Source organism: Daktulosphaira vitifoliae, unplaced genomic scaffold (genome assembly GCF_025091365.1).
Source record: "Daktulosphaira vitifoliae isolate Bord-2020 unplaced genomic scaffold, ASM2509136v1 Scaffold_4, whole genome shotgun sequence".
In the NCBI taxonomy this organism is placed as follows: domain Eukaryota; kingdom Metazoa; phylum Arthropoda; class Insecta; order Hemiptera; family Phylloxeridae; genus Daktulosphaira; species Daktulosphaira vitifoliae.
In genome coordinates, this window is record NW_026099575.1 from 30,943,758 (window position 1) to 30,965,228 (window position 21,471).

Consider the following 21,471-nt stretch of genomic DNA (forward strand, 5'->3'; position numbering starts at 1 on the left):
TTATTAAAAATATAGGAAGTCTTATTATTTTATTTCTGATAAATTAAATTAATTCGTCTGACTTCTATATAGTAGTGAAAATTATCAATAATTTTGTCGTAACATTGACTATTATTATTAAACAATGATAGTCCATTTTTTCAAAATTTTACAATTTTATTTTAAGAACTTTTCTATCCAAAAATATTAATAGAGCAAAAACAATTTTAAAACAAATGGTGATATAAGGCGGAGTGGGTACAACTCATATTGGTGTTATAATAGTTTATAATGTATAAGTTCTCTTGTTACAATCGATAGTAATCTGATACATCTTTTTTAAAGTGTCATAGTATCACTTTTGTCTTATGGCAAAAGTAAGCTTTAAAAAACGGTTATTTTGAAATGTTAAAAAATAAATATAATTTTATCGTAGTCTTAGAAAACATAAATATATTAGCAAAATGTTAATTGTTTCAAAAGTTACAAGAGTTTTTATTTTATCTGGTCCATCTTGTATATTATATTTAGATTTTATTTGTCTAGAAAGAAAATAGTTAATGTAAATTTTTCACAACAAAACTTTTAGATAATATCAAATTTATAACAGGCTGAAACTCGCGAAGGGGATACGTTTACTTTGCGTCGTCTATGTGTATTTAATTATTTGCAAGTAATGAAAAATCTGTATGTATTTATTTTACTATATGTAAAATATTTAAAACTTGATAAAATTGATTAGTGTTATTACCACACGAGAATTATAGTTAATCATACGCGGTTATTATAGCATTGTCTTTTAATAAAATGATCAAACTACGCTACCGAGTTGAAAAAACTGGCTCCTAGTGTTATCATAGATACAAAATTTTGAATTCTTTGATATAGCGATATTTGATACTTTTTGTTATCCTCTCGGAGGCAGGTAAAATAGTGAGGGATGAATACATAATACACCACTATAATTTGATAATAAGTAAAAAAATTCCGTTACCCTTGCTTCCATTCCAAACTGAAAAAAGTTGTAGGTAGGTCCGATTTGAGACTTGTAATCCTCAAATAGAACGTATATTCTATGGCATTTTTACAAAGCACGCCCCTATAGCACACATTGATACACATTTACTAACGTTACAATCGCACACGTCAATTTTAATTATGATAAGAAATTAATATTTAGCGTATTCGAGGTAAATTTTGAATATTAAAACTTTAGGTATTAGCATTTTTTAAACTTACTCTCTTGAATATTCCGATAGCACGACCTAATACCAATAAATTATTAAAACACCCATTTCTTGAACAAGTTTTATAAGACCATCTTACCTCATAGTTGAGGAAAGATTACAAATTTTTAGGAAAACTCATATTTTGTCACTTAGAAGATGAAAGATACAATTTTTTTCCATACAGAGTGGAAAGTTAAAAATTTTATGTATATCACCTCCTAAGACGAAATCGTAATTATGCCACAAAGTTAAATCCTCTAAAAAGGTTATAGCTAGGGAAGCTAAAAACAGAGTTGGAAAAATCGGAAAAAATGAATATAAATTAGTAATTGGTGCCGTTACTTCAATTTACCCCTTTTCAAGAAATGTATAACAGAACGGGATCATCTGATATGGCTCGCGTCTAGTCCATTTTATCTTAGTTCGTGATGGGTACAATAGTGTATTCAGAGTATTAAAGGGTCAAGGATAGAAAACGCTTTGAATACCAATAAAATATACATGCCACTATTATGGTATTTTAAAATTCTGACAAACATTAGCCTTTATGGCAAATAAAATTCAAATAAAGATCCTGAAAATATTTTTAGAGTGCACTAACTTTTTTGTAATTCATCAATATATATTATAATATAAAAAGAACACATACATTTAAAAAATAAACAAACATAAGTTTATTTTACATTGTATTTTATTACAATTTTTAAAGAATTTGAAATAACATTAGTTTTTATAAACAGTTAAAGTACATATATATTTAAAAATATCTGTACAAGAAAATATAGGCTACATGAAGCTCTTATTAGCAGCCTTACTCCTAAACTACATTTTCGGACAAAAATAATATATCCATAAATCACAGTCAAATTAGTTTATTTCCATTTACCAGTTAATACAAGTATTTAACTAATCTGTAACACTGTACAACAAATGAATATAAATAGATAACAATACAATAACTTTTTACTGTCATAAACAATCAAAATGGAAATAAACTTTCTGTATTAAAAAATAGTTACTTAACTATAATGTTTTTTCTTTTCACCAACATCAAATTATGAACTTTAATTCATTTATCATTAATTAATATTAATTCATAATTGAATTAGCATTAAATTTTAAAGGAGTGAGCCTGCCATATAATTCGATAATTTAATTTTTATCGAAGAACGTCATAGCCTGACCCACAAGAATATCACAGACATATAGGCCATTTGGCGAAATTCCAACTAAAATGTATACATCTGATACGCCATTTTTATCAATTATATACATTATAACAGTAACAAAATTCAAGTAAATGGTCTTAATTAAAAAAAAATTTCCATCATAGTCACATAAAAGAAATAAAAGAATTGTTCAAGTAAAACTATTGTCTTAAGGCAATAGACAACATTATAGCTTATTTAAGAAATTCCTTGGGTCAGACTTAAAATTTACTTAACTAAAATATTAACGACTAAATAGCTATATAAAATATACAATTAATTATATTCCTGCCTGAATAATTATTTTTAAATTAATTTAGTAGGTTCAGTTATATATATAAAACATAAATAAAAGGCAAATTAATTATGAAATTTTGTAATAATTTTACCATAGCTTAGTTAAATAACAATAAAGTTTTATTTTAATGAAATATAACTATATGATTTAATCAAAAAAAGTCTGTATCATTTTATGGATAAAAATAGTCAATAAAAAATTCTTTCTTATTTAATGCTAAAAATATTTTCATGAAGTAATTTAAAAACTATTAAATAAATAAATCTTTCTAGTTACTTTTAACATTTTAAGACCAAATTATATGAATAAAAACAATGCTCGCTGCGAAGTATCAAAAACAGCCACTTATCTCAGAATCAGACAGATTTATAATTACACTAAATAAACCAGATTTGGTCGAATACAAACAATAAAAATAACCATTATAAAGATAGTAATATACAAAAATAAAAATACATAATACTTACTATTATGTACAAAAATCAATAAATTAACAAAAAAGTATGTTAATAAAAAAAGTAAGCTTTTTAGATGGGTCAATTTCACAATAAACTCAATATACTGTCTGTTCATGACCAATATTACCATAATTAGTCAAATATGATTCAATACATGTAGTACTTGTGAAACTTGTTCTGTAAATATAAAGTCTTTTATTTAATAGTATTTTGTAAATATGAAATTACAGCTTTAAATATAATTTTTAACAAAAATTCTATCATAGACATATTAACAAGATAATTTATTCAAAATACTCCCATAATTATAAAATACCCACAACAAAAATTATTTCCTATGAAAAAAAATTCATTTTTAAAATACTTAAATAATTCAAGATTGTTATTTTTTCCCTTATAAGTTACTTTTATAAGTAATTGTATTTCATGCTAAAAACGCTAATTTAATAAAAAAATGTAATGTAATTGATAATAAGCTTATGATGGAATGATTAGTTAATACAAAACATGATAATTTAGTAAATCAAAAAAATGTTCAGATAACTTACAAGATAAAAGTAGTATGCCCATATTTTACCGTATCCTTCTAACAGGTTTCAAAATTTTTCTTTTAGTTGGTGGTTCTGAGGTTTCTGGCTGAGCACTAACATACATCAAATAAAATTAGTAACACTACTCATTCACTTATTTAATAATTACCCTAAGAAAAATTCTATAAAATATATTATTATTTTATTATTGTGTTGACACTCCTAGGGCAAAAGTACAGACAAATATATACAAGTTTCATATACTAATTATAAATAAAAATTATAATTAAATACATAGTAAACTTAGAATTTATAAAAATATCCTAACATAAAAAAGGATATAAATATATAAAGATAATTATTAGTTAAACTCATAAAATACACGAAAACGTAAATCATATATAGTACAATTGAGAAGTATTTACTTTTTATAAACATTTTTATTCAAACATCAGAATTTCATTATCAAAAAAATAAGCAGGATAAAATTTTTAGCAACATTATTTTGTCAAATAAATATTAAAGCTATGTAATATTTTTATAATTACCCATTGTAATTAAAAATTAGTTTTTATAGCTAAAAATGATTAAAATAGTATAACGCCTATTTACTATTGTTGATGTTTGACTACACTATTATTTGAATAAGTTAGCATTCTACCTTTATACAAATTAAGTCATACAAAAAGTAAATGATTTTTATAATTTATTTTTTACATTTACCAATTATACAATGCTAAAACTGATGTAGATTTTGGATATAAAATATTCAATCTAGCCATTTTTTTTTTATTAGTTACACAAGTTTTTCCATTTATCTTTTAAATATTTATCAAATATTTTTTTTGTTCATCCCTTTTAACTTTATTATTTCAAATAGCAACATACATAATTAACTAGCTCATTCATTAGATTATGATCTAATTAAAACAGGTCAATAACAACATTTGGATCAATATTTCAGAAATTGTGCACATTTTTATACCTAAAGCAAAGTGAACCCGAAGAAAGACAGTGATAGCATCTGTGCCTCACCTCCATTTATTACTTTAAATATTTTATAACATCATTTTTTATTTTATAAAATAGATAAATATGTATGTTGCCATTAAAAACATTAAGTCAACGCCTTTATAAGATATAAGGGATGGCCAGTGATAAAAAAAACCTTATATTAATTAGTACGAAATTAAAAAATGTAATTTCTTAAGACCCTTATAAATTCTTAAGGCTTTTGAAAAATAAATGTAATGAAAAAAAAAAAAAAAAAGATAAACAAAATTGATATATAAGGTTTAGCCATTCAACTATTAATTTATATTTTTATAGCTACCATATATTAAATTAAATGATATATACAAAATATAAACTTACGTAAATTGAGTTCTTGTGCCACCAGTAAAATTAATTGATATAGGTGCATTTGGATCCAGTTTAACAGCTGTTTTAGTAGTTGCTTGGCCAAATAAATTTGAGGAAGTCTTTGGTTGATCAATTGTCTATAATAACGAAATAAGTTAAAATCATGGAAAAATTAAAGTTGATATGGATTAATTACTTGAATGAAAGGTTTCGAGTGCGTGTCAGAATTAGATACACTAAATACAGGTTGAGATTGGGAACCAAATGAAAACATACTGTTACTCATTGTGGTAAAAGTATTTGAAACCTGATTTCCAGATTTTTCATCATTTACCGACTTTGAGAAAAAATTATTTGTTGGTTGAGTAATAGATCCAAAGGTAAAACTAGATACTGGAACAGTAGAATTAACTGTTGATGAAGAACTTGTTGCACTACCAAACAATGGTTTTGATTGATTACTGGTTCCAAATACAGGTGTAGAAACACCAAAATTATTGGATGTAGAGATTGGTAAACTAAATGGATTGATTTCTGTTTTAGTTGACCCAAAAGAAAAAGATGGTATTTTTCTTTGTTCATCTAATGGTGGTACAATTTGTTCTGGGTTAGCCAATGAGCCAAAAGTGAACATCTGAGAAGTTTTAATTAAATTTGGAGTACTTTCATTAGTAACTTCGTTAGATTGTGCATGACCGTTTACTATTTGAGCTGTAATTGCATTACTCTGTGAAGATAATTTAGATGATGACATACCAAAATTGAATTGTTTGGTATCAACTTTGTCTTTCTTTTCGTCGTGTGAAATTTTCTCAGTAGATGATTCTTCAGTTTTTTTTTCTTCCACATTTGAAGATGAATTTTTTAAATTATTATTGCAATTTGATATAACAGTTCCAAAATTAATTTGAGAATTAGTTTTATTAAGTTGATTAATGGGATCAAAAAACTGATTATTTGTACCATTTTTTAAATCAACAGATTTAGGAGAAGAATCAGTTTTATTATTGAAGAATAATTTCAACTGATTAGTAGGTTTCTCAGATGTACTACTCTCTTCACATGTAGGTTTTGGTTGTTTATCAGATTTCTCAGGTTCAATATTTCCAGAACCAAATTTAAATTGCATAATAGGGGTATTAGATATATTACTTTGTTTAGAAACTTGTTTATCAGAATGATCTGACTTATTGCTAAATCCAAACATGAATTTATTAGTCGGTTGAGTAGCATTATTGCTATTAGATAAACTGTTAGTATTATTTATGGCATCATTCTTGTTTTCAACTCCAAACTTAAAAGTTCCAAAAGATGAGTTTTCTGTTTTAGGTGAATTAGTATTTAATTTAAAACCACTAACAGGAGACTCAATTTTTTTATTTTCAAGATCATTATTCAATTCACCAAATTTAAACTGATTTACAGGTAGTTCACTTTTACTATTATTTAGTCCAAATTTAAATTCACTCGTAGGCTCATTTATTTTACTATTATCAAGTCCAAATTTAAATTTAAAACCACTATTATCCAACTTGTTGTTATTTAGTCCAAATTTGAATTGAGATGTAGATTGTAATTTATTTTCTAAATTTGAATCTGTTTTTTTTGTTCCACAAGAAATACATGAAACATCTTCATTTTTATTAATTACCCAACATTCATTACATTTCCAAGAAGATGATTTTTGTGCTGACGTTTTTTTGGTTACTCCTGATTTTAATGATTGACAAGCAACACATGTATCATTTTCACTTTTATTTGGCACCCAACAAGTTTCACAAGTCCAAGTGCTAGGTTTGCATAATTGTAATGTTTTTTGAGTAACACCCGCTTTGGGTGTTTGACAAGCTATACAGTTAACTTTATCACTATCATTAGATACCCAACATGTGTCACATGACCAATTTTTTATAGTATTAGCAGTCACACTCAAAACATTTTTTTTATTTGACTCAAGTGAAACTGGTGATTTGCTAATAAAAGCACTAGAAGATAAATTAGATGATTCCATTTGAGAACTAGAGTTCATGTTAATTTGTTTACTTGCATCATTAAATTTAAATGATATAGGTATTTTATCAGATTTTATGACAGCTATAGTTTCAGTATCATTTTTAGAATTATTACTAGATTTTGTTTCTTGAGAAATTGGCTTACTAGAGGAATCAGATATATTTTGATTGCTTATCTTAGTGTTAAATAAATTAATTGATTTTTCATACTTAACTTCTGGTGTATTATTATGTGTTATAAATGTTTTTTCTACAACCTGTTCAGTAAACTGTTCTAATGTTAACGGTTGATTAAATGTAAACTCATCATCAGAATCATCAGAAGTTAATTTAATACTTGGTAATATAGGTACTGATAAAGAAACATTTGGTAATTCAACTTTTGATGGCAATTCGAATTCATTGGATTGCAAGCCTCTTGATTTTTTTGATATATTAGCCCTTAATTTCCTGTTAGTATCTCGACTAATATGCCTAAAAAAAAAAAAAAAAAAAAAAAAAAAAAAATAATAATAATAATAATAATAAAAATAATAATAATAAAATGAAATATTGTATGTATAATTAAGGAAAAATATCATGAGAAAATCTTTTAAAAAGAAATTATTGTATCAAATAATATACAATTTGAATTAACAAAATGAACCTATCTTTAAATAATTATTTTATTTTTGTTAGTAAATGCTCATAATTAAAAAAAATTATTAATTAAAGTGCATAAATATATCCAAGTATTGAAAGTATTAAAATATTAAGTATACATATTTATGTAGATTAGCATTATAATACTTACTGGATATCAGTTGTTTGGGACTCTGATTTTTCTGGAGAAATATCAATAAGACAAACTGTTGTTTCTGCTTTAATGGGGATAGATTTTTTTTCTGCTCTATGTCTTATATTTACTTTAGGTTGAATAATATATTTATTTTCTTCAATTACTTTGTCCTGTAAAATATTAATTATTATTTTATATAAACTTTTTAACGAGTAAGTTTTTTAATTTGAAACATAGCTTGCTAAGAACAATAGTAATTTATTTCCAAAAATGCTCTTTTTAGATAAAATTACAATATCTCCCTACTGGTAACACTAAGTGATTTATTTAAAAAATCACCTTCGAGACAATTACATTTTAGCAGGAATTAGTTGAACAATAAAAGCAATTGATATTTTATATACAGTAAAATTAAACCATTAACTAATGGTATGCTTATTCTTTTTTCGACAATTTTGGAGTTAGGTCACTATTGGTCACAGCAGACAATATTAAATAGTTTAATTTGATTCACAATAGTCAATTTTTTTTTATAAATTATAAGATATACTTAAAATAATAATTGAAACTACAGAATACTTCAAATATTTCTGAAAGCCACATAAAAACTTTAAGTAAAAACCTCAAATTCATACTTTGATGCTGTGTTATAATGATGTTATATAAAGTTATAATGATCAGTACTAAATAATTATTGGTCATCATTATATAATTATTTAAAATACTATTTTGTTTATTAATATTTTAATTAAAATAACTTTTTTCAATGAATGCATTAGTTAATAGGATTTCTTTTTTAAATATAGGAGTTTTTAGCTCTGTTTGAACATTTTAAATTAATTTTAGTTATCTAAAGGACTATAGTAATAATTACTATAATTCTGCAACATAGAAAAAATAATTATTCCTAGTGTAACATTATAGAGGTTATTTATATTTATAATTTATTTATTAATAAGAGGATATTATTTTTTGGATAATAACTAAGTGTATTCAATAATTAATGTTAACATTAATTTTACATTATTAATTATATTTTACATTAAACAGTGTTAACATAAATATATATATATGTGTATACAGACCTTGGCTGACATATGCTTCAATAAAATAGACGATGTAGTCCTAATTTCATTATTAGTAGCAGGAGAAATTGGAAGGATAGCTTTTCTATGAATTGGAGGTGTATTACCAAGTATTTTGGATAAGTTAGAATGTGCCGAACCTCCTCCATATACAACTTGAGAACAGTTTAACGGAGATTTTTGGGCGAACAACTTTTGGCGTTCTGATAACTGAAAAATTGCAACAGCAATTTAAATTTAAAATAATAAAAAAAGATATTAATTTATATATTAATTAAATATCTGTATATTAACTATAAATGAACAAATGTTCCTATTTATAGTAATAGATTTACACAATTAAATTTTTTTTAAGAAAATAAATAATTTAAATACAAGATTTCATCTAAAGAATACTTACCTCCCCATAATTGACAAAAGTATCCCATCGAAATGATGGGGATGAAGTACGTTTAGATGCGTCTCCAAACTTTATTAAGGAATTTGAGTCATTATTTTCTATAATCAATTAATAATTAATTTTATTAATATCAATAAAAGAACTAATATATTTAAACTTACTTAATTTCATAATATGTTTTAAAGAAGGTGGTGTAGAAAAATCATTAGTTATGGATGATCTGTCTGAAGTATAAGATTTTTTTAGATCTGTAAATAAATTAAAAATAATTCATGATTATTTTTAACTCATGGTAATATATTGACTCATGGTCAAGAATAAAATAAAATGAATTGTAAATAAATAAATAATCAAAAGTGACATACATAACAAATATAAGAGTTCAAAAACTATATTATAAAATAAGTTTTCATTGGTAATATTTATAAAAAAAAAAATATAACTAAAAAATGGTTTCCATTTGATTTTTCAAATTTTTTTTTTAAATACTTATATTTTCAGTTATTTTTGAGAAAAGGTCTGTGTCTAAAGTTCTAATCACCTTGTATATGTTTATTTTTTTTAAATATTTACAAATAGCTTAATAAGAAACCTAAAGTATTTGTCATTTGGACAGCAAATCAAAAAAGTGTAGCCCTGTCAATTTAAAGTGGTAATATTTAATATACTGGTACTAGAGTAGAACTTGTATTTTAAATGAATTCATTCAACTGATAGGTTAAATCAAAGTATTTAAATATGGATTAAATATAAATGTTTTCATAGAAAAAATTTACTTATGTTTGAATTAGTTGATTTATTGGTAGATAATAAAGCTGGAGTTGAGGATGCAAAGTTAAAAGCTGCTGGTTTTGATGGAGATTGCTGATTAATATTGGAATAATCAGTTTCTTCAGACTTCCTTTTTAAAGGATCTATAAAATAAATTTAGTATAAAATTATTTGTGTGTTAACATTATTATCTATATTAATAATTATTAGTATTACCTATAAATATTAATAAAGTTGTAAAGCATACCTTATAAACCTAGTAACAATTATTATCTATCATCCCAAAAAAATGTGTGAAATTTTTATTAGATGATAAACAGTACCAAAATTTGTTATTTTTTAACATTTTTTAAGTACATATATGAATACATTTTTTATATTAATTAGTATTAATTGACAGTACAATAATTGAATACTTAAAATATATTAAATCGTAAATCATTATTTTAAATAAAAATGATTGAAGTGATAAAAATCAATGCCTTATATTAATTACTTATAAAATAAAACTTACTATTAACCACATTTTCTCTAAATGTAGAATTTGTTTGATTTGTAAATGATGGATATTGTTTAATTGTGCTAGATGTATATGGTACAGAAATTCCAGAATTTTGAATGGTTATATCTGGAAATAAATAAGAAAGAACATTAAACCATAATGAATAGATAATGAAAGACTTGAATTACTTGAATTCTTATGTTTATCAGATGAGTTGGATAATTCAGTTGTATTAAGATCAGATCTGTTAGTACATTTTATGAAAGTGTTATTTGGAGTACAAAGTTTTTTTACTGGAGGTTGCTCATCATATTCACTTGTTGATGGATCATTGTTAGATTGCGTGTCTTTCAATAGTTTATTCATCCATGTTGTGCCGGGTATAAGTTCTGACACACGTTTTGTGACCCTTCGCATAAACGACTGAAATACAGGATCATTATCAATCATACACATTAACTACTGTGACTTAAACCATGTGATAAACACACAAACTGGATTATTCAAAAAGTCAGTGAAGGTATATAAGGTACGGAGTACAGTAGTAAAATAAGAACAAAAAAAATTAATTAAAATTAAGAATATTTTAAAAAAATATCAAATCATTAAGGGTTGATATATTGGCGCGGGTTTTGGCAATGATAATAACGTTGCCATTGTCGAAGTTTAGGCAAATATTACTTACATTCGATTTATCGTAAGGTTTCATGGTGATTAGTTTTTTCAGCGATTTACGATCTACAAATATAACGACCGCACATATATTAACGACAGCCACATTTTTAAAAGTAAACGCACACGTTCACGGAATTTTATCTTGCTAAATAATTGTTAACGAAAATACACACTCGGCTAGAAGCGTAGAAACATGACGGCCATGATGGATAAACTAGATCAGCGATCAGTCGTTGCGCGCTTTCTACAGTGTAGCCAAGATTAATATCACGTTGTCTAAATTGCATAGCTTACTGAGTATAATTAATATTGACAGATCGCGCCACATTAAGAAACAGAAAGGCGCGAGAGAGTTCTGCCAAAATATACACCTGCTCTCGATTCTGTTCACCGGTTCACCGGGTGAGTTAACTTTCGGATTTTTCTCTAAATCTTCAGTTACAATTGTTATACCGTCTGTTGTTGTTGTGTGTTCCGCGTTCACGGACTGGTTCGTGCACGATAGTTTTTCATAATCAAATGAGTGTCGATTTATTTTATTTTATTGTAGTGTTAGTGTGAAAACTTTAGCTAGCCGTTTTCTTTTAGAAAGAATTAGGAATTTTTTTTTTCACAATGCGACTGTTACTTTTGGTCATCTTAGCTACCACTGGTAAAAATTAGTTAATATAATCACATATATTTAGGATCCGATGAAGACCCATGTAGTTAGGGTGGTACCTTGAGATGAATTTTGAATTTGAATTATATCAAATTGGAAATTATTTCATAACATTACCTATTTTAAGAAAAAATTTTAAGCTTTGATTTGGTTCTCATACTTATTTTCCTTGGTATTTTAACTTAGCAAGTATCATAGTGTAAATTAACTACTAACTGACAGCGTTATTACCATTTTTTACCATTTTCTATTTATAATTGTGGCGTAAAAAATGATTTTAAAACATCAATTTTTCTTATTCCAGACGTAAAGGGAAATATCAAACCACAAATTCATGGTTAAATATTTCTTATATTTGACATAAGAGTCCTCACCTTTCAAATTTGTAATTTTTTAGCATACTTAAGTTAAGACAATTTTTATTTTTACTATTTATTTATTTTACAGACTGTAAATGACAATATAGAGATAATTATAATAATTTTTGATATTTGATTAGTTGAAAACAATTTTCTACATATAATCAAACAGATTTTAATTTGTCGAATTTTTATAAGTTAATTTAGTCCTATGAAATTTTATCATTAAAATGTTTGTATCTAAAATGTTTTTTGTTAATACACGAAAATATAAAATTCAGAAAATAAAAGTTTAAGTATAATATTTTTTTTTACTAAATTATTTTGGAGATTCTCTGAATAATTCTGTCTAGATACGTACGTTGGGTAAAAAAATATATATTTTTTTAATTGTTATCAACTATTATCAATTGTAGTCTTATATTATATATTTTACGTAGAATTAGCTTCAATTTATTAGTAAAAGAATTAAAACAAACTAGCCTTTTTTAAAATTCAGATTGTAGGAGAAGTCTCTAATTATAGTAGCGAAACAAAAAAAAAATATAAGTGAACAAATTATAACTGTTAATTAATTTAATTTGTATTCCTCGAGCTTTGATTGGCCTTATTTAAAATTTTCCGGTAATTATCAATAAAATAGGTATTCTCAATTCAGTTCTTATTATATTTTTTAATTTAATCTAAATATTAGTATAAATATATATACTTATTATTTAAACAAGGTACGAACATGGAAATGATTAATACCAAGGTGGGATGTGAAATTTTCTCAAGCTTGAGAGATGTTTATATTGAATGTGTATATTTCCTAAAAAGTTTTGACTTACAAAATATAGTCATGCTAGAACTTGTAACCCAATCATATTTGCAGGGCGCAACGTGAAAAACGTCCATAACGCTAACTTTAATAGTTATGCCATATTGCCTTTACGGTGTGTTAATTTTTGATACTTAAGTATATGAAAGATTTTGAATAATAAAAATAAATTATTTTTATAATCACGTAAAAAACAACATAATTCATATAAATTTCTCATTTCTTAGAAGAACGGAAAAAACTACTGATGGTATTAATTGGGTCACATTTAGATTTGTATAATTATACTTAAATTATTAATATTATATTTTATTAAAAATAAAATTAAACGATCTAACTCAGCTAAAAGATTATGTGATAATTATTACACAGCTAATAATTTTTTACATTACAATTTCGCTTCCAAAACGAAATTCTGAAAACACCTGCTGCCTCTATACTGTTGCTATTCATACAAATAAATGAAGAAGCAACATTTTCTTCTATCACAATCTAAAAAACTATAATTATAGATTTGCATTAAGTATTATAAGAATAAAGTACAACTATTTAACAATTATTATAAAAATGTTTTTTCAGTTGAGAGTCCATGACTAATAGCCACACTCAATTCAATCATTCCATTAGTTAGTTTTAATTGGTGATTTTTTATAGGATTAGCTGTCGTTTCTTCCGAAAATAATTGTAAATTTCCTGGTGCTCCAGCACATTCATCGGTAACATTTACCAATGATTCATTGCCTATTGGAGCAATAGCTACTTACAGCTGTGAACGAGGTTTTGAACTTTTGGGACCTGCTCGTAGAGTATGTGAGACAACCGGAGAATGGCTACCAGAGGGAATTCCATTTTGTGGTAAGTGAATTTTAAATTATTTACGATATTACTTTCAAATGATCGTATAAATACAAAAGGTAAATATTTTTTAAGTTCCGGTTGTTGAATATACATTAAATATTTTTCATATAAAAATTTTATACATTGACTACCTATTAAAGGTATTTAGTTAGAAAGTTGTCGAGCTTCTTCTCTTTTATAGTCACTTTCGATGATATTATTATTAGATTTTTCCATTATTCATTATTCATTGCGATTTTCATAGATTTTCATAGAATTAAATTTTTTGTTATTTCCATATAATGAAAATAAAATATCATTCTTTTATCACATTCTTGAACTTTCGCTCACGTTTATGCACAAATTAAGGTCGAAACATAGTAATTTTGCCTTACACCGTGAGCTATTGATACTTAGTACTGCGCTATTTTTTATCGTGACATAATAAAAAACTGTCACATTGTGACAGTTTGACATCTACTCTTGATCTTTATAAATTAATAATACATAATAAAGTAACAAGTATAACGTATGACAGTAAGACGAATTTTTTATGTTTTATATTCATTTTACCGCTGTTTTTATTCCCGGGATTTTTGTGAAAATATTAGATAAATAGTTTAGATACCGTTGAACAAGATCATAAAAAATGCTCAAGATTGTCGTCGGTTATAATCATACAAAGTGGCAAATTATGCTTATAAATTTAATATTCCGTAAAAAAAGAATACATTTTCTTCAAGCGTAAAAATAGTGGATAAGTATTCTATTTTATAACAATGGTAAACCGCGGTTGCTTCAACTGAATTTAGCAGTGTGAAAAATTGTAATCTATTAAAATGTGCATGTTTACAAAATTATATATAAAAAATACAATGACTTATATAAAATAATTTATATTTTCCCATTTTTTATTATAGGTCATTTTCAATTATTGATACAACTGTAACTAATATTTATTATCTTAGTAAATATATGCTTTACTAGATACTTATTAGCTATTGCTATTTGTTAACTGTACAAATGTTTTGAACTGTCATCAGGGAATATATCTATTATAATTGAACTATTTAACTATTTCGTTGAAAAATTTAAATTAATATAGTTTAGGTCATTACTAAATCAACTCTCCTATAAATCAAATAAATGTCAAAATTTTATCGAGAAACTTCTAATTTAAATAAAATAAAACAATTCTTACTTTAATATTTTATTTTTCGATTTTCGATCATTGTTTTAAATTAAGTTCTAATTGAATTAAGTTCAGACATAGTCGTTATAATAGCGATTAACCAAGTTAAAAATTAGTGTACCACCAGCCCATACATTCTTTAGGAAATTTATTAAGTGTGCCAAAAAATAATAAGCCTTGGTGGGAAATAATTTGATTTTACTATACAGTATTTTAAGTAAGATATACTGCTTGTTTCGCCTCATCACATGGTCATTGTTGGCATCTTCACGCAACTCATGAACATTTGTTTTAACATGAACTGTATACTTATGAGCAGTTGGTAATTATTTTTTTAGTACTCTGCGAACGGTTCACATTTGAGTTAAGGTGGGTATTAAAGTTACATTTATATGACCTGGTTAAGTTTTCATATGGGTCCTTTTTGATGTATTCATTAACAGTACAACGGCCGCTGATTTGTTGATATTCAATGATCGAGCGATGTACGCGATTGGTAGTTGTCGCGCGCAACAGGATCAGATCTAACCGAAAATTGTAAGAACCTGTTTTATTCCCGTTTAACTTGAACTTGAACTGTGGAAGTCCAATAAACTCTGTTATTATTGTAGTCGGTATTCTTATTAAATTCACGTGCCAAATGTGTTAATAATAGTTATCTGTCATTAGTGTACGTTAAAAGTACGGATTGAGGATTTTTATCGATGATATGACTGCATGTCCTTGTAAGGAAAACGAAATTTAAGTATGTCTGCCCACCTATGATCTACTATGTACGAATCTCGCAATCCACTGTTATTTTACCCTACTTGAATGACACATAGGTGTATAATAGTAGAACGCATCAATTTTATATGTCACACGGAAATCCTTTTGTCATCCGTATAGGTACGACTAATTCATACACGTACGGTTGCGTGCTGTGTAGACACTAATACGTGGCCTAATTTTTTCGGACATACTTCTCCGTCTTCCCATATAATAATAGTTATAATACCGCTATTACAACGGTAAACTACACCTTCTCGCTCGCCTTCGTCGTTTCATTCCGACGCACGTTTATGTCTGACAATTGGCACCCATCGTCGTATAATTAATTTTCAATTGGTATGGGCATCCGTGCCAATGAGTTTGACTGACATTATCAAAACTAAGAAGATAGTCGTCGAAAACTTTATTATTGTTTATTTTTCCATACGTAATAGACCAATATTTACATATCTATGTGTACACTGTACACATATACCATCGATCAAATAAGATTTAGGCTTCAAGTGTGGACTTGGTCGGCCAGGTCAATCGATATTTGATTTCTAACGTAAACTATAAATGAAAGTTTTTAACAGATATAATTGGGCCTTTAATGCATAAAATACCGCCGCTCCTTAACTTTCATCTGCATGTCCAAAACAATTAAACAATATCTATTATAATTATCTGATTGATTCTAAATTCAATAATAGAAATAGAGAGACCCTACTAACGATTGGGTTTTACACTGTATTGTGTTTCTTAGAACGCATAATAGTACCTGTTATTTTTAAGCCTCAATATCACTACTAATAATTAAAATTCTCTTATATTTATTGAATAAACAAAACTTGAGTACGGAAAAAATGATAAATCCTATGTTAAATAGTTATTCACTTAATAATATAGTTCATTTATTTATATACATTTTAAATAGTAAAAATAGTAGCTTTAATATTTATAATCTTTGCATCCTCGTATATCGAGTCATAACGAATCATTTAACGGTTATAAGACACTAAAGTTAATGTTACGCCAAAGATTATTAAACAGATCGATTCATAAGAAATTTAGTCATAATTTCATAACAGAATCTCATTTTTGAAAGGAGATATTATAATGTTTCTTTTAAAGAAAAATATAAAAAAAGAAGAAAAACTATTTAATTTAAACAAAAAATATTTGTTATAGAAATAACTACAATAAATTTTCAATTAACAACACAAAAATTAACATTGCATTCCTACATAAACCTGTAGGTAGGCCGACTTAGGTCCGGAGTAAATTCCGGTTCTACTAGCCCTCCGTATAGTTACATTCTCGATAGACAATTAATCATTTTTATGTTAAAAATTCGACCCACAAGATATATCTTAAAATAGCTAAAACTTGAGATTGATGGGGATAAAACACACATAATATAATAAAAAAAAATATAGTACACTTTTACATAAAATATATTTAAATATACTGATTAAAATAATTAATTATTAATTGACCGAAGATAATTGTTTTAAAATTAGTTATGATTACGCAAAAATTGTATTCTAATAAATAACCGCTGGATTCTAAATATTTTTAATTGTTGTATTAGTCATTTATTAATATTAATGAAAGAAAATTCATAATTACTACAGTTGAAAGGTGAATAAAAAATGGTAATTGTTTTGATACGGACGAATGAAATACGAAAACTATAAAAAAAAAGGTTTATTTCATTAACATGTATGAGTCGAGCCAAATTATTGTAATTGATTTATGAGAACAATTCGTTTTATAAATATAAATTTGTATAATTTAAATAATTAATTTTTATCATATATGTTGTTTTATTTCTAATATTTGTAATTAATCGATATTTCTAAATAATAAACCTCAAATTAATTCATATTTTTAGAGTTTAATATAAAAACACCACTTAAACAGATTATTACTAATTAACCATTAAATTGGATCAATAAAAATGAATTTNTAATATTTGTAATTAATCGATATTTCTAAATAATAAACCTCAAATTAATTCATGTTTTCAGAGTTTAATATAAAAACACCACTTAAACAGATTATTACTAATTAACCATTAAATTGGATCAATAAAAATGAATTTACTTACGACTGTGACAAATAATTATATTCTAATAATTTCAATGCAATACTATTAATAGCGTCTTAATTTTGTAATCTACAAAATTATTATTTTATTTCTTACATGTTAATAATCAAGCTACTTGCATCGTTTATCAAATAATTGTTTAAAAATTCATCATATTTTAATGCAGTGATAAAAAATACGTAAGTGTGTTATAAAGTGTTTCAAAAAATATGTGTTTTTTTTATTAACTCTTATTATTTTAGGTTTCGTTTTTTACTATTATTTTGAAATTTTAACTTTTGCTGTAATTATACATATATAGTAGCCAATCCTTAAAAATTACAAATTTTTAAATTTTTTATATGTACTCTGGATTCATTAAAAAAAACGTTTGATGACTATTCTAAAGTATCATTAGATTTATGTGAAGTTCTAAAAATAATTGTTTTTTACACTTAATATTCTTTTTTAATATAAACAATAACTCAAAGTTATACTGATAGGTGGATTATCAAGTACGAACATGTTTATGTAACTTTTATACAACATTTGAATACATTTTTTGTGATGACATTTAAGACGTATTATATAGAGATGAATTATGCAATTTGGTAGTATTTTTAACAAGACCGCTCAAGCTTGCGAAAGAATATAATTTTTATGTTAAATAAAAAGATAATGATCCCACTAAGATACGGGTCATCTTAGTACTGTGTCATATTAACGGTTCTCATAAGGCGAGCCAATAAAACTCAAATTATAATCTCTGTACGTGATTTTCTGTTCACAAGAAGTATGAGTTTTGCAGCCTTTCTAGTATAGATAATTATTATTCTTAACTCCAAGTGTCATACATCATAAATTAAACACAACTTAAAGACCATTGCATTAAAAATCGAACACGCTTGATTCGTGAAAGAATTTTATAATTAATTTCTTTGGTAAATACCCAGTAACTTTATCCTTTTTATACTGTCCATTATAGTCTATGGGTCATAATCAAAAATAGTCAAATAATAGTATACCTAAAGTTATGTTTGAGTATTCTTTGTCTGTAACGAACCGTACGATTTTTAGTCGACCTATAGTAAAGCATTAAGTATGGCATTATGTTTTATAATTTACCAACAATATGATTTAAGACCATTGTGATAAATTTTGATACGGTTTGATTCGTAATTCCTGTAATGGCTTGTTAGGACAATACCAATTAATAAAACTGAATTGTAAAACAAAAACGTTCACGTCGGCTGGTTATTTGCTAATTCGCTTTCTATGAAGGTATAATTAAAGGAAAAATTTAATCCTAGATATTAGCTAACACGTTTATAATTCTAATATAGACAGAGTTTAATAATAATAATCTGTTGTCCATCGATGAAAATGGAAATCCGTGTTATAGAAAAAAAAGAAACTGTTAATGTTTCAACTTCTTGCTAGAAAACTTTACAATGAATTATAATAAACAATAACCTTTTTGTTTTCTATTTTATTTAGCGATATTATTGACTGGAAAAACTAAATTTATTTTAATATCTATTATTATTTTTTTAATAATACCATTCATGGTATTAACATTTTTGAAAACGTAATGGTAATAATAAATATAAATAGTAATCTATTTAATATGGACAATAAAAATAACAAGAATCTAACTTATGAAAAGCATGGTTGCCATTAGTAATTTATTTTGGATTGCAGGTTTTTTTTTTAATTTTTTACATTCATTTGAATTAAATTTTAATTTTAATACTTATAATATAGATAGTAAGCAAGTATTATGTATATGCATATTGTGGTTATATATTGAAGGTTTTTGTTGAATGCTAAGGTTAGATGTAATTTTTCAAATTGCAATTGTTCTTAAAAGTTATTCTTATGTTTATATTAATCATATTATAAATGATTAATACATTGCCATTAACTTTGAAGTATCGCTAAGCCCTAAGATTCTGGCTATGATTCTGCTTAGAAAATGATTTTCATTTTGAAATTCATATTCGTAATAAGAATTGTACTTCAATTTTTTTTTTAATTTTGAAAAAAATTATTTATTAAATAAATAAACTGTAAATTGACTTGGAAACACCATAAATAAACCGGAATTGTTCGTGGTTATAAAAAATTATGTGTTGTTCACCTTCGCTTTCCCAGAATCCTTTTATAATTCTAAAAGAAATGTGTACACATTAGTCACGATATACGGGGTAATTTATTAATCTAAGCCTCAGACAATTTTCAAAAATACAAAATAATAAATCATTTTTTTCTTTTTAAAAACTATACATACTACTAATTAAAAAAAATTAATTCTGACCCTACTCTTATTCCTTCATAAGATATCCATTCAAATTTTTTAACCCTTTATAAGGCAAGAGATATATATTTGTCACCGTAAAAAAATCTAGCTTTGTGAAGGCTATAGTAAAGTTCTTCACACTAACATAGGATATTTAACTGTTCTTTTTTAGTACATAATGATTACGTTATATTGTTGATATAGTAGGCAATAGAGCCGTTAGAATTTAAAAACATGACAAGTGAGAAAATATTATTCCATTATTACCCACTGAGAGCTGTATACTTATTTTCTTCATTATTTTTCCATTAAAATGTTAGGTATTTAATTTATTAAATAAATTAAAAAAGAAACATTCTTCTTTTGATAAATAGTATCGTTATTTGAAACTATGATAATCGATAGAGTAGAAAACTAACTTCTTTATGTATTATCTATAATTCTCTGAAAACTTATATGAAATATATATTTTTGATCCAAATTTTAGAAACAAAATATGTAATTTATACGTATCTTACACAAAATCACTCTTGAAAGACTAAATTGTATTTTAATCTCTCGAAGCAAACATACTTTCAATCCTTATTTTGTAAGTTATAGAACTCAATATTACACAAAAATGATTTTCACTTTTTTTTAATTAAAATTTTCTTATTGTATTATTACAGTCTATTATATAGTTGATAAATATATATCATAAATTAATTTAATGTTCAAGAAGGTTGTATTGATGTCATTATATTAAATATTGTAGCGTAAGTTTCGTATAATTACTTTATTGTGATGGGAAATATATATATATAGGTGTTTATGAAATTTTTTGGCTAACAAATATTTATAAAAATAACTATTTTTTCTCTTTTTATGTATTGCGAGTCAAAATAGAACTTTTGAAATATTTTACTCTGAATCTATATACTTCTTAATAAACGTCTACCAATTTCGAAAAAATTTTAATTCTGTCCTATAATGACAACATTATATGTTATAAATATATATTATATATTTATGTGGTTCTCATCATAGAAAATTTCAAGTTATGAAAATGATTGGTCGATAACTTTTGGATATATACTTCAAAAGTTATTTACTTTTGTTTATCTAAGCGAGTGGAGAATTGAGGCCTATAAATGTTTATTGATAAAAATAGCAGTACCTATGCCCACTATCATTA

The 21,471-nt window shown here is 25.3% G+C and overlaps 2 protein-coding genes across 3 annotated transcripts in view; one reads left to right on the forward strand and one right to left on the reverse strand.

The window, feature by feature from the left end:
- Window positions 1–1,858: 1,858 nt before the first annotated feature.
- LOC126906134 (nuclear pore complex protein Nup153-like) lies at window positions 1,859–11,506 on the reverse strand. The gene is made up of 12 exons (XM_050686438.1): window positions 11,298–11,506; window positions 10,801–11,035; window positions 10,625–10,738; window positions 10,116–10,253; window positions 9,501–9,587; window positions 9,340–9,437; window positions 8,940–9,149; window positions 7,870–8,024; window positions 5,261–7,550; window positions 5,077–5,201; window positions 3,721–3,815; window positions 1,859–3,349 (listed from the first exon to the last, which is right to left on the reverse strand). The coding sequence occupies exons 1-11, from the start codon at window positions 11,319–11,321 to the stop codon at window positions 3,746–3,748; spliced, it is 3,546 nt and encodes a 1,181-aa protein (XP_050542395.1). The 5' UTR covers window positions 11,322–11,506; the 3' UTR covers window positions 1,859–3,349; window positions 3,721–3,745.
- Window positions 11,507–11,716: 210 nt separating this feature from the next.
- LOC126906135 (uncharacterized) overlaps window positions 11,717–21,471 on the forward strand; it is a 28,119-nt gene continuing 18,364 nt past the window's right edge. Inside the window, exons 1-2 of one of the 2 annotated variants that reach the window (XR_007704191.1) lie at window positions 11,717–11,939; window positions 13,782–13,982. Coding sequence is in view for 1 of the 2 variants with exons in the window: in XM_050686439.1 (XP_050542396.1) it covers window positions 11,903–11,939; window positions 13,782–13,982 (238 nt within the window). In the remaining variant the exon portion in view is untranslated. The remainder of the gene's footprint in view (window positions 11,940–13,781; window positions 13,983–21,471) is intronic. The other variant, XM_050686439.1, reaches the window with a different exon arrangement.

Bases quoted from the DNA above. Each gene is read 5' to 3' on its own strand.
- LOC126906134 (XM_050686438.1), bottom strand. From the start codon at position 11,321: ATGAAACCTTACGATAAATCGAAT. The intron at 10,739-10,800 runs GTAATTCAAGTC...ATTTATTTCCAG, and splicing joins TGATAAACATAAGAATTCAA to ATATAACCATTCAAAATTCT. The intron at 7,551-7,869 runs GTAAGTATTATA...TTTTTTTTTTAG, and splicing joins TCCCAAACAACTGATATCCA to GCATATTAGTCGAGATACTA.